Source organism: Glandiceps talaboti, chromosome 18 (assembly GCF_964340395.1).
Source record: "Glandiceps talaboti chromosome 18, keGlaTala1.1, whole genome shotgun sequence".
Classification (NCBI taxonomy): Eukaryota; Metazoa; Hemichordata; class Enteropneusta; family Spengelidae; genus Glandiceps; species Glandiceps talaboti.
Window position 1 is genome coordinate 8,671,358 of NC_135566.1, and position 15,010 is coordinate 8,686,367.

Genomic DNA, 15,010 nt, shown 5'->3' on the forward strand with positions numbered 1-15,010 from the left:
AAAAGCATCGACCCTAAAGAGTATATGACCTCCCTTTACAAACCCAGTAATCAATGTGTCTGCCTGAATTGATTTTATTTTTTTTCACGCCACGCTTTTACAAATCACACGGAGAGAAAGAAAGGATAGCAAAATAGTTGTACGTGTCAAAATTAATACCGAAACACCTCGTCATGGGAGCTCATTTTTCTATTTATTAAATTGGGCTCCTATCGGCAATTGAAAGTGAAGCAATCTAAACTTTTGTAAATTATACATTTACCCGAATTAGACACTGACGATTTTTAATGAGCATGCGCGTCCTGTAATCTCGCAACATAGGTGCCACGATAATAACGTAGATGAAACGAGATTTATAGTTCCATGCGGTTAATTTTGTCGATGAGAACTCGCATAGAAATTTGAATAGAGATAGTTATCAAACCCATATGAAGTTAGTCACATCTATATTGGGAATATTAAATGTGATTCATGCTGCCATCGGTTTAAAAATAAATACACCAGGAATTTTAATCTGACGAAACAAATCATCAGTGAGCAATCACATTAATAAATAAAGTGTTCCAATTAGACAGGATGTCTTGGATGGTATAAGTCAACCTTGGCCTACCAACCATTCCGCAAATTCTTGGATGGTACTAGTATATTATTTGATTTACACCATTCGTACTGTATTTTTAGCACAACTGATGACTGAGGTTCAGTAGTGCTATAGACATCAGTGGTGTGTATGTATGTATGTATGTATGTATGTATGTATGTATGTATGTATGTATGTGTGTGTGTGTGTGTGTGTGTGTATGTATGTATGTATGTATGTATGTATGTATGTATGCATGCATGCATGCATGGATGGATGGATGTATGTATGTATGTATGTATGTATGTATGTATGTATGTATGTATGTATGTATGTATGTATGTATGTATGTATGCACAACAGTGGAATGATGGTGTATATGGCAAAGATAACAACAGGGATGTATATAGGTAAGCACATACACATTCAAAAATGTATATATAAATATGCCCAACAACAACAACACCACGCGCATAGCAACTGTGAAATCATTGAATGATGATGTTTATTGCAAAGATAACAATATGAGTGGTTAGGCAAAGAAATATATATCTTTTAAAAAGACACATAGTCACCCAGCTACTAAGATAGTGCCAAACTGATGGAGTATATATTATACAGGCAATAACGCGTATGGATCAGCACCTGGATAAAAAGTAAAACAAACGATACAATTGTGCTTCGACGCCATTGGCACTATTTTTTATCTTTTATCCTCTGTCTCAGTTTCTGATTTTAGAACTGACATTTGCAACAGCTGTATTGATTGTTTTGTAATCTTTTAATACATAGCAAGACAGTTTTCCAAGAATCGACATTATGTTTGACTTCTGTGGTATCAAGGGTCGATCCTTTATCAGTACTTATCGTCTTCTAGATTTTGAAATTGTCTATCTTTTTATTTGTCTAGACTTAATGGAAGCAAAATGTCAAAGGTTGCCTTGGTGACAGGTTCGAGTGACTTAGAGGGCATCGGATTTGCCATAGCCAAGGCTCTGGCCCGTACCGGATATGACGTCATTTTGACAGGATCCCGAGAAGAAGAAAAAGTCACTCCATTGGTAGAAGAAATAAGAAGGTAAACAAATACTTTTTGCGTGATATCGTGGTTTCAAGTTTGCTTCAACTTCTGAAACTGAAAGAGATAAGCAAATTGATGAACGAATATTTAAAATTTTCACAAGAGATTGACAATGTAAAAAAAAGTCCACGGAGTTCGCAAGACTGTTGTCATCTGCGATGAGATATTAAAGACAAGTTAAGCGGGAACATACGCATGGTGAACGGACAGACCAGACACCATACGGGACAGTGGCTAAATATGGTACGGAAGTAAAGACAAAATGATATGATGGCCAGATAAACAGGGCAGAGGGACAAACAGTCCATCAATTATAGACAGACAGACAGACAGACAGACAGACAGACAGACAGGAAAAGAGAGAGAGAGAGAGAGAGAAAGAGAGAGAGAGAGAGAGAGAGAGAGAGAGAGAGAGAGAGAGAGAGAGAGAGAGGAGGGGGAGAATTAAAGGGAGAGCGATAATCTAATTGAAAACAAACGACAACGGAATTAAATGATAAAGCAATCGAGCTGTATTCATATATCGGATTTTAATCAGATTGGGAAACGACACGCCTGATACAAAACAAGTCATTTACTAGTATGACGTCACATTTATAAATGTTCAAATATTCATCAAAAAAGTGTAAGATAATAAAAATCCAAAATAGATAAGGCCTTGATACAATTGCTTTTCTCTTTTATGTTCCCATCCTTGCGTCAACAACGGATCTCCAAAATAAAACCGTGACACAATGGGGTATTGTGATATTACGTCATGAATAAATATTATCATGCTTCGTTTCTCACACATCAAGTTATTATTTCGCTATTCTAAAAAAAAAACCCACATCGCCTGAGTGATGACGTTTGTTTTTGAATTGATCAGTCTCAGACTAGTGAAGGACATTGGAACAATAACGAGGATAGAGATAATTGACAGCTGTCAATCATAGACAAATAACTATATTTATTTATAGAAAGGGCGATTGATATGAATTTCAGAATGTGGGCATACTTACCATTACAATGGCCATAACCTATCAATACATAAATAAATAGTTGATACTCAGGGCCAACTCGTTATGTAAAGATAACTGTATATGTAAATTCCAAACTTTCTAGACGATTTATAGATGGAACAGTGTAACACACAACTTGACATTTGCTTCGTGTATAAGTCCGTGTTTTAATGGTGTAAAATATTCTAACAAACCGGACAAACTTTCGAAAATACTGTACCCCGTTCCTAATACTATCAACACCCGTTCTGCTGATTATTCTCAACGGGTGTGACGTTTTCGTGTTTGAAAGCGAGGCCAATAATGAAGCCAATAACGGACAGACATATTTCGTATTTGGCTCCTCAGGCGCTTTAGACTGCGAATTTCTAATTTCGTTTAGTTAGCGAGCGTATACTTTGTTAAACACGATCAATTTCTATTCTAAGGAGAAGCAGACGGAAGAATCTAGGGAAGAGGGTGGACAGCCTTACTTCCTCATTAAAATGAATGTCCAAGTTTGATAAAGCATTGTTGGTTAGTAAATTCCTGTGCAGACAATTTTGTCAGTTTACATAGCGAGTATAAACAACTGATACAAACCGATGAATATGCATCACATTGCCGTTTCCTTGGCGTTTTAGACAACATTTGGAAACGGCGGATTGGTTGTCCGCCTCATTTAGTCACTGTTACGTTGAAATGTCAAGCACATACTGGGATACAATAATTGATCTGACCACTAATCATTGAATCGAAGACGCCTCAATGCGTCGAATTCTCCTTTAATTTATAAAAACTTGGAGAATTTGAAGCATCTCACAACTTTCAATGGTCAAACTGAACAACATTTGCGTCACTCGGATGCTGGAATGTTTATAAGAATAGTTATAACATGTTTAACTGTTTCAACGAACTTTATGTGATAGATGTCGTGTATAGTCTTTACAATTTAAATTTTCGGATTGAAAAGTTAATTGTATCGGCACTGGCACGCACATACAGAAGGCAGAAGGCGAAAAGATTAACTGCTAACTACTTGCAGGGATAAATAGAAAAAAATGTACCGACGATCAGGAAAAACTACATAGTCGAAAATATCACCTCGTTGGTGACTCAACACGTTAGGTATAAGTCCATCAGTTTGTTTGATTGACATTTTGTAGAACGTTGACAGTTGTTCAGCGTTGATGTCTCTCTCTGGACCGACGGGTAAGGTCGGTAGTAGACTGATCAAACGTCGCATTCGTTTCCAATTTACCGTTCCAAAGTATATTGTATATTGTACTGTCCTGCTTAGTTATTTGTTTGGAGATAACGACTACACGCAGGATTGAAAATCATCCCGAAACCAACCCTCCCACACTGGAGTTGTATCCCGGGTTCTAATTTTTAGAAATACCATGGCAGACTTGCCCTCGAAGCATCATACACGACGAGGAGTAGTGATATCACTACGGTATTTCATTTTTGTTTCAGAGATTACAAAATCCGTACTATGTATATCAGGGCTGACCTCAGGAAAGTGTCCAATATTGAATATCTGTGTGAAGAATGTAAACAACATTTCCCAAACGGAATCGACGTTCTTGTCAATAATGCAGGTGAGTTCTGACGTCATCACCACAAAATGTCGTCTGCCGCTTTCATTTTTAGATGACAATCGCGCAATGGTATTCTGTAGAGCGGAGACAAATATGTTTAGTTTGTATCTTTAATTAAGACATTTGTAAAAAAAAAAAAAAAAAAAAAAAAAAAAAAGGCTACCTTTGATAGTATGGTTTATTGTTCCTGAATGTTATAATTTGAATGTGTGAGGTTTCACTAAGCAATTTTGTGTAATATGGCGTGAGTGATGCCGCTGTAATACTTTGAAATAGTGACAGTAGAGAACATAGTTTGCATTAACTTCACCACGGCAACAAAACTTACATTCTTTGCCAAATTTACCTCCAATGAGTTTTTTTGTGTGCTGAAAACAACGTTGGTGTCACTCCGGGGGTGTCGTAGGGTATACAACGTTCATTTTGCTCCCATTCCAGTGATAATAGTCGAATAACGTCAGTCACCCACAGAGCACGAAAACGAAATATAACAAAGCTTTAGTAATGGATTATTGTTGAAGGCTAGGCCAATACATCGAGTGTAATCGCAATTTTTTTAAATCTAGATATTACTATTTGTAACTGGAATCGGGGTGCGATTCCATTACCAATCACAATGCATTACGCGCTCATGACAGCTTTGATACCATACGAAAACCCTCATATTGCCTAGCTAGGTTCTGGTTTTTATCACCACTCAGCGTCCTTATTCATTGTATGCTGTCGTCCCTCCAAATTAACAAACTTGACAACATTTCAGAAGACATGATTATGATCCTCCAGTTTGTTCTACCATACTATTTCATTTCCCCCAGTCTGTATAACTAAAGATATAACATTACACCGATGGTATACAAATGTATCAGTGACCGCCCACATATCAAACTCTGCCCCGGGCAAATAAAAAGAGAAAAAGATCTAGCGCATTAATTGACCAGAAACATTTTTTTGGCCTTAAAAAACTCTTTCTACGGTGAGATAGACCTATGCTACAGTGTTCTAAAAACGCTTCACATTTTTTACATGTTCTGGTTGGCTGTAAGATTGCACCTGCGGGCAATCATACTGGAGAATTCGCCGAGGACATAAATTCATACAATCTCATCTTTTTGTGAAATTTGTAAACTATGAGTGCAAATTATGAGTGAAATTTCCGGGGATCAATTACGCTTCATCAAATAGCCGTAAAATCAGTATTCCTACAAATGGTCAATTAATTGATTTTATTGGCACAAAGAAGAGATGTCAGTTGAGGTTTACATTTTTAAAAATATCTAAAATGGTGGACTCTAGTGAAAGTTACGCCAAACTCAACTTTTGCAGATTCTGAAGCGAATAATTCTATGTACTATGTGTCGGCCGGAGTACCAAAACTACATTTTATTTATTGGTGTAGTAACTAATGGATATACAATATCATGTCTGGTAGTGCAGAATTTAAGGTGTGAATGAACAACAATCTAAAGGTTTTCCCTTACGGAAGGCATTCAGTTTACATCTTGCCTTGCTTGTTGTAACCCTTCTGTGATAAACAATTTGTTGTGCACGTCACTTTGTATACCTGGCAACATAGTTTAGTGTTGTTGTTGTTGTTGTTGTTGTTGTTGTTGTTGTTGTTGTTGTTGTTGTTGGTGGTGGTGGTGGTGGTGGTGGTGGTGGTGGTGGTGGTGGTGTGCTGAAGATAATAGTGACGTTTATAGTGATACTGACGGTGGCTGTGATGGTGATGTTGTTGGTGGTGGTGGTATCGTTTGGTGGTATTGGTTGTTTGTTCGGTTTTTATTCTTAGCGTTTTATTTGATCATTATTTACATATACAGAACATATATAACAGCGAGTTATGTCTTCAATTGACATTTAAATATACTTGGTTTTGAAATACTATATTACAGACAATTTGTACCCTAAATTATAAATATGGGATCATTACAAACAAACGTAAAAGGCACTGAATGTAAAGGTGTCGCATTTCTTTTGTAGGATATGAACATACGGTGATACATTTTTTTAGAGTTTGCATCAAATAACTGTGACATGACTCCGGTGCACTATAGTACATCATGATAGTACAGTTTATATGTTGCTCTTGATTTGGCACCATTCACTGATTCAGAAGAAAAAAAAACATGGAAGAGCAATTATTTGATTTATACCACAGGCAAGTTAATTTGAATGCGTTCGAACAAAAAATATGGGATGTACACCTTGATCGTTCTACGCACAGACAACTTGTGACAAGTAAGACACTGTCTGTGTTAGATACGTCTCAACATCGCGCGTCGACGTCATTCGTTTTGCGCTACTCGATGATATAGGTGACAACACGTTCAAAGTTGTCATTGTACAAAATGTTTTATCTTCCTGATTTTTCATACACTGTGCTTGCATGGGTATTATTAAATTCAGCTGCAAAAAAAATACTTGTGACCCAAATATTTTGTCTCTGATGACTCGAAGTGACAAAGCCCCCATGTACTTTCCTTGGCTGAACGAAGACAAATGGCCTCCAATATTACCACTACACAATGGAAATCAGTTGGGTGGAAACAAATCGTTGTCTGGCGCGACAAAATTTTTACACAACACTACTTCTTTTCAGTAGCTTGCTTAACAAATATCTTTAATACCAACATTCCAACGTGATTTTCTTTGCATGGACTACCATTATCTTAGCAAATCGTCAACAAATAAGGGATGAGATCAATAGTTCAATGTAGGATAAAAAACGAAATTCTTTTAGTTAGGCCTCAGACGACCTCCCCCCATCCCCTTCTAACTAAATTGGCTGATTTTGAAAATACTTGGACAGCACAATCAATTTGAAATTAGTATGTAGTGCTATGAATACAAAGCCAGTATGTAGTTAAAGAAAAATCGTTCTTTACTTTATTTAGTGCCATGCATTTACTAAAAAAGGTGAAAATTCTTTTATTTCTCAATATGACATTTTTTTAAAGATATATTTGCATTTAGGGCTACACACAGATCCAGTAAAAGTAAAAATTGATTTTGTAGGATGAGAACCAAAATGGATCAACCCCCCCCCCCCCCAGTAAAAGAATTTAGTTTTTATCCTACTTTGAACTATTGATATGGGCCTCAAAATCATATACATTGTAACAATGTATACTATTTCAGACGATGGCGGACGATAGGATGTAGCATTGTTGATTAGATTTTTGTCGGGCCAGGCGTTCTGCTATAGCAATGTTTAGCAAGATATTTGTCAAGCAGACATTCATTGAAGCAATGTGAGAAAATGTTTTTGTAGCAGACGACGGGTTTTTTTCTCTCTCAACTGTCTTCCATTGTAAATCTTGGCGTTATGTAGTAAATATAAGATGTTATACCACCCTGTGTTGTCTGATCGTTTTAGGTTTTGGTGATGTTTTCCCCATTGAGTCCTACCCAGTTGAGCAATATGACGATATAATAGCGGTGGATTTGTCAGCGCCTTTTCATCTCATTCGGCTTTTACTGCCTGATATGAAGACAAAAGGTAATGTAATATGTAGTCTTCTGCTATTTCATGTGTCAAGATTTTAAATGAGAAACATAACATTTGTGTTAAACAGCACGTATATTTGTGTTAGAGTGTGCTTTTTTTTCTCTTTTTTTCTTTTTAGATTAATGCGATCTGAAAAGAATAATGTTTTAGCCCTTTATTCTTAGAGTGAACACTCCCTCCCCATGGTGTATACCACGATTGTTTTGTACAGCTCAATCATGATATGCTCTGTGATTTGTTTAAGTAGTTATTGCCAGTAATTCCGACAATGTTTCCCTTTATTCTCATTTAACACAGCTGAAGTTAAGGCTCAGGAATGCATGCTCTGTGGTGAAGTGCCTATCTTTGTGTTTGTGTGATTCTTTGTCAGAGTCCGTTTGTTTGTGTGTGCGCAAGCTTATGTGTGCAAATATGTGTGCCAACCACTCGGTTGAAAAAAAATCACGATTTACTAGAATTTATTGGAAGGGGGTGTTACTTGTTATATTGTGGGGAAAGTCTCTAAACAAATGAATAGCGCCATACATATGCCAATAATGGTAAACAAGACAATGTAGTGTAGTGTAGTGTAGTGTAGTGTAGTGTAGTGTAGTGTAGTGTAGTGCATTGTAGTGTAGTGTAGTGTAGTGTAGTGCAGTGCAGTACAGGGCAGGGTAGGGTAGGGTAGGGTAGGGTTGGGTAGGGTAGGGTAGGTTAGGGCAGCGCGGTTAGATGAGGTGAGGTGAACAGTTTGATGAATGTTCCTCTGGAGGTGTGTCTCGATTCAGAAGTATATATATGTGAAAGGTTTGAAGGATTTCGGAAAAAAAGTAACGACGCTCATAATAACTCCTTAACCACGGGGTTTATTGGTCAACATAAGTATGCCCATGAGTAGAAAAGAAATGGGCATTTGAAACAGACACGATATCCGTAGCAACGATTACCGTGCCCATAGCAACGGCAAAACTGGGTTTTATGGTTCAAAAAACTTACCGCTAAATATTTAGTTGATATTTAAACACTCTGGCAAGTCAGAACACATATTTCTGCTGACATAGATATAGATGTGAATGTACTTTTTAGGTCGACGAAACGAGTTGACCGGGTTATACATGCCATTAACTTATTTCTTGCCCATACCTGCATTATCAGTAAAGAGGTCAGGTGTAAAATATATAGTGTTGGGTGCTTTTAAGCACAACTGAAGTGAAGGTTCAGTATGGCAAAGTATCTGCCTGCCTGCCTGCCTGTCTGTCTGTCTGTCTGTCTGTCTGTCTGTCTGTCTGTCTGTCTGTCTGTCTGTCTGTCTGTCTGTCTGTCTGTGGATGTATGTGTGTGTGTGTGTGTGTGTGTGTGTGTGTGTGTGTGTGTGTGTGTGTGTGTGTAAACAACTTAAAGTCAAAAACTGCTCGACGGATTGCTTTGATATTTGGTGGTCATGTTACTTCTGGTGTCTAGTTGGGAAATTGTTCAAATGAAAATGATTGCATCAGAGTTGTGGGTTTTGGGTCGAAAAATGTGATTTTTGGTCAAAAAACTAAAAACTCCAAAACTACTTGGCAGATTGGCATGAAATTTGATGGGAACATTCTTAGATGTGAGTAAATTAGGATTTGTTCATGAGATGATGATTCCCTTAGTAATATGCAAATTAGGGCTAAAAATGTGTCTTTTTGGTCAAAAACCTATAATTCCAAAAGCACTCAGCAGATTGGGCTGAAATTTAAGAGGGGTGTATCTGTGGGTGTATAGATGAAGAAATATTAAGCATATAATGATCTCATCAGTAATATGCAAATTAGGTGTAAAAATGTGAATTTTGGTCAAAAATTTATATCTCAAAAAGTACTTGGTCAATAACACTGAAACTTTGTGAGATGTTTCTAGAAGTGTTATTCTGCAGATTTTCTTCAAAATATTTTGACACAATTGGCCCTAGCAACTATGACCACGCCCTTAGCAACAACTGAATGGCGGTATATTTTGCTCAAATAACAACATCATCTGGTAGGCAAGTGAATAAACATTCAAAAAATGTATGCAAATATTCCTAGCAACCATGACCACGCCCATAGCAACATTCAAACGGTCATGTAAAAAAATTCACAAAGCCTACAACAGGGATTAATAGACAATTGAACAAACATTCCAAAAATATATGTAAATTTGCCTAGCAAAAAGACAACTCCCATAGCAACAACCAAATAATCACATATATTGCAAAGATAACAGGAATCGAAAGACAAATGATAAAAAATTCAAAAAAACATGCAAATGTGCCTAGCAACAAGACCATGCCCATAACAACAGCCGAATGATCACATATAGGTAGGCGAAGGTAACAACAGGGATTAATAGACAATTGAATAAACATTCAAGAAATGTATGTAAATTTGACTAGCAACAAGACTGCACCCATAACAACAGCCAAATAATCATGTATATTGCAAAGATAGCAACTTGGTTGGATAGGCAACTGGATAGTCATTCAACAAATGAACACCTATTGGTAGCATGGACTAGCATATGGATAAACATTTTTCATTACTGAGATCAGTTCATGTTTTTGAGTAATATCTTTTCCAAGTTAAGTGATTCCTAATAGATGGTACATTGTAGGATTTAAAAGGGTTCATTGTCAGTTCCATTCAGTACTGTAGTATTGTATACTTAGGTGAATACTACATTTGACTGACTGTGCGAGTGTTTCGCCCACGTGCTTAACACTGAAGGTTGAGCAACGTAAACTGTGATAATGGCATGCCCGATATTTTTTTTTCAATTGTACATGTCATGTACGTAGGATCTGGTCGTGCATGGCTTCTCTATCGTCATACAAACGTGTACTGTAACAACGCAGACTCTGGATACAACCAGAGATAAAATGTATAGCGTTGTCCCATTATTTCAGTTATGAAAGTCATCTTAAAGGGGCACAAGCTGAGTTTACATGTTTCTGGGCGATTTTTATGCTGCGAATTTAAAAGTCACCCGTAGTATTCGACTTACTGAAGCATAGGTAACCATCACTTGCAATTAACTGAACTCAAACCTGGTATCAAGATATAACATAAAAAAAAACTATCAGATGACGTAATTTTTTATACGTATCAAAAAATGTCGAGGAATCCATATTAGGCAATTAAGAAACCTTTCTATCAAAACCAGAAGGCAATTGTAATGTCATAGAAGACAGGCGTCGACATTATTAATATTACTAAATCAAGGTTGTATGTAAGTATTTTTCATTTGAATAAAAGGTTTATAAACCGATTGTCATTAAACTCGGTCCGAATTTTGGTTACATCGTGTTACAAAGGAAACGTTAACGTTATACCCCCTCTCCCCACCTGTTGATCCCCTTGACGAAATAAATGTCTTTATTAACCAAACTATACAACCTTACTAAACCACACTCTAATAGTTTGTGTTTTTTATTTGATTTGTTAAATTTTCTTGATAAAGACACAGTGTTTGTCCGACAACTTCGAACGTGAAGAAATGCCAGCATAAGGTACCCAACTCGGAAATAATGGACTCAGTCTGTTAAAAGAAATTTAGAGATGGAGGAAAAATGTGTGAATAACTGTCATATAGCTATGAAAATAAATTGTTCAATTTTTGCGAAAGTGTGATTGTGCCAGCCTCGATCTCAGACCTTTCCCCTGATTAAGTAGCGTTGCGTTGGGAAATGATTGAGATATTTCATTCCGCCATCACAGTTCAGGCCATGATCAGCAATGAAAGTTCACTGTAACCTGTATAAATGTCCCTATGCCAAAATCAATGTAGTTACATTATTCTGATTATTGCCATATCTATTTTAGGATGGGGCAGAATCGTCAATATTTCTTCAGTTTCTGGTGCAAGACCTGTGTCATGTATGAGTGCATACTGTGCTGCCAAACATGGACTCAACGGACTTACCAAAGTAAGCAGGGCTATCTCCTCTTCTAGCATTTCATTTCATATCATATCCTCTCCTTTCAACATTCCTTGCTTACAGCTTTAACTTTTACATAATATGATATAATTTGATTCGCCCACACAGGCCGTTGCCAAGGAAACCGCGGAACATGGAATCACGTGCAATGCTATACTTCCTGGGGTTGTCAAAACGGGATGTAAGTATATCCTACCTTAGGTTGCTAACACCCTATGCTAACAATTTGTTACGTAGTCAAAGATATAGTCACAGTAAATACCAGTTGTGGATCAAATAACATGCAATATGTACAGGTGACATTTCCTTCACAAAAATATTTATTGTGTGTTTTCTGGCGTTGAGGCGTCGCACAGGCCTTCCTGAGAGATTCAGTCATTGCACCCATAGTGCTGTCCATCTTGTTGGACTTTAGTAAGCCTTTGGGAATAACCCCCCACCCCCACCCCCACAAGGATTTCCACAATATGGACAGGTGAGTGGGTGGGTGTAGAATTAGCTCGCAAATTCCACATCACGAAATTGTCATTATCTAGCAAATGTTTTGATATTTCACCTTCGGAGGCGAATTGATATTGGTTTAAACTATATGATTTAATTTATTCAAAGGTTTATGATTGTCCGTTGACGTAGGAGACTGATCCATCTGGATAACGACACGCGTCGTGTTTCTGTCGATTTAAAAACAAAAACAGAATGTAATCGGATGTCTAAAATGATCGCGTGGTTGACCTATTCAAATATTCAATCAAAACAACCACATGGCGTTGACGTCATTGTTCCTGCCATTATGCACATCATAGTCACGACTGGCTGAAACTAGTTTAATAGATAAGAATGAAAAAGTACCAGGTTTACAGTTATCTTACAGGGAATTCAAGGTGAGCATGCAGTTTCGATGAGATGATATGTTAAAGTCAGTGAGAAGGCTAGAAGGTGATGTCATGTTTGTTAAAGATAGCAGAGGTTGGCTTCTCAGTGTGAAGTTGTTTCGCTGTGCTGCCTGTGTGTTTTTTTGGTCACTGCAAATTTGTATGTTTAAAACATGTACAGTCTACCTATCAAGTCTAACATTAGATTGTAATAGTAGTAGAAGTTAGTAGTGCATGCTACTACTCTCTACATCAGTAAAACAGATACAGAGCAGACACTTTGAAAGACACAATAACTTGTGGAAAATCTCACTGCATCCAAACTTCATGCTCATCCTAAAGCCCCTGTAAAACAAATAACGTTCCAGCAAAATGGGAATAAGGGACCCGATACATTGTCCGTTTTTTTATGTTATATCTTGATACCAGGTCCGATACATTGAACTAATCAGATTGGGTTTGACCCCTGTTTGTCAGTCTATCTGTTTTATTGTTTGCCTGTCTGTCTGTGAGAAGGATATGTAAAAATTACAGATATATTTAGATTAAGGTTTGTTGAAAGATTGCTAATGAGACAAAGACCAGTTTATTAGATTTTGGTGGATATCGAATGCCGGATCTGGATTTTAATAATGATTTTCCATGGTGATATTACTAGTATATCAGCCATCGTGCTGAAACCATTGAGGGCGTCCTGCTTTGGTTTTTGAAAAATGCAACTTGCTAATGAGGCGAACTACACGGGCAGATGTATGCGCGTGCACTCTAGCTACATCGATTGTTATCATGATACATGCATACTGGATTGCAAGGAAATGGCCACTTCTCAAAAAATGTATGGAAAGAGTATTTCAATGATTGATTACTGAGGTTTTCATGAAAGCTGTCACCCTGTCGTGGGGCTTTCAATGTATTTGTCGATAACGTGCACGTGAATGTTTACAGAGACACGTAAAATGTTCATCAGCTCTGGCAGTTGTCACTAGTGCTTCGGCGCCATTTGACATTTCCATTGAAATATACCCTTTTTTCCTCAAATTTCCAGTGACAAGGAAAGGAATGGAATTTCTAGCTGAAATTGAAGGGTGTTCAGCAGAGGAAATGACGGTAAGATTCTATGTGTTAATCTCAATTCTTTGCCATGAACAAATTATTGTCTCATGTGAATGGTGTTAGAGCCAAGGACCACTCTCCATAGATCTCGATCTACACAGGAGATATCGGCCTTCAGTAGTACGTAACTGACTTTTGGGTTTAGCTTTGTAGCCAAACTCTCCCGTAAACAAGAACCAGGAAGACATACGTGTCTTAGTATGGTTACTATTGTCCACTGCATGGGCCGGGTATGTTGTGCTTGTTACGAATATTGTGCCCGTAATATGAATATAGTACATGTGTTTGGAATGCATATGATACACGTCGTTCATTTATTTTACAGACCAATTTTTTAAATGAAAAACACCCAACGAAAACGTACGTGCTACCGGAAGAGGTAAGTTTGCGAATGTTCTGTGCGATATTTAGGATCGAACTCCGTCTTTTGAGACAAAACTGGTGTCCTGTACACAAAACCTATATCGATGTTAACTCAAAGTGGTAGAATCGAGTAACTCCTGACCTACAAGTACATTTTGAGAATGAAACATTCATTCGCTAATTTGATTATTACGAACCAGTGGAATGCCCCAATAATATAGCAGATTCGTGAATGAGATTAGAATAGAATAATAACAGACAACTGAGTCTCAGTCTAAAAATCACAAAATAAATACAAAAAAAAAGCGTTCAGAAAATATATCGTTAAAAATCACCAGAAATATCCAGGTCTCATGAATGAAATCGGAGCCCTAGAGTACGCGATAAATTAAATAAATTATCAAAATTATTAAATATTAGTGCGAAATAAAGGTGTTTAAACAGTTAGTATGTAAACTATGACGGAGAGTAAAAGTAAATACAAAAAGGAAAATACTGACAAAAAATTCTCGCCTATTTACCAACAACGGTGGACCGAATTTCTGACAGCAATCCGTCTCCCTCCGCGTAAACTACATGCGCCCTTCTGTACTTGCTATCAATGAATCATTTTTATTTGAAAGGGGAAATTATCACGCATGCGTATTGACACAATAATAGTACTGTTTAAAGTTTATTTATACTAGGAAGTTTACCTCCATGGTAGAATTCTATACCGCAGACAACCAACGCAGGGTATCAAACTTCCACTGACTCTTCCCACGTCGACAATCTGAAATCATTATTGTAATTCAGTAAGATGCATATGTCACACCCCCCTGTTTTCAACAAATCTTTAATGTTGTCTGTCTTTCTTTGTCACAGATAGCAGATTTGGTGGTCTTTCTATGCTCAACGTCTGCATGTCAGATGACTGGTTCTTGCCTACCAATCGATGGCGGTCATATGCTGAACACCAGCACGAATACCAGCAGCAGACTCTGA

At 37.3% G+C, this 15,010-nt stretch overlaps 1 protein-coding gene across 2 annotated transcripts in view; it reads left to right on the plus strand.

Annotated features, from left to right (window-relative positions):
• LOC144449478 (D-beta-hydroxybutyrate dehydrogenase-like) overlaps nt 1-15,010 on the plus strand; it is a 31,099-nt gene extending 16,089 nt beyond the window's left edge. For both annotated transcript variants that reach the window (XM_078140017.1, XM_078140016.1), the window contains exons 2-9: nt 1,491-1,658; nt 4,121-4,245; nt 7,622-7,744; nt 11,563-11,666; nt 11,787-11,859; nt 13,596-13,657; nt 13,989-14,042; nt 14,891-15,010. In XM_078140017.1, the coding sequence (XP_077996143.1) occupies nt 1,507-1,658; nt 4,121-4,245; nt 7,622-7,744; nt 11,563-11,666; nt 11,787-11,859; nt 13,596-13,657; nt 13,989-14,042; nt 14,891-15,010 (813 nt within the window). In that variant the 5' untranslated portion in view covers nt 1,491-1,506. The remainder of the gene's footprint in view (nt 1-1,490; nt 1,659-4,120; nt 4,246-7,621; nt 7,745-11,562; nt 11,667-11,786; nt 11,860-13,595; nt 13,658-13,988; nt 14,043-14,890) is intronic.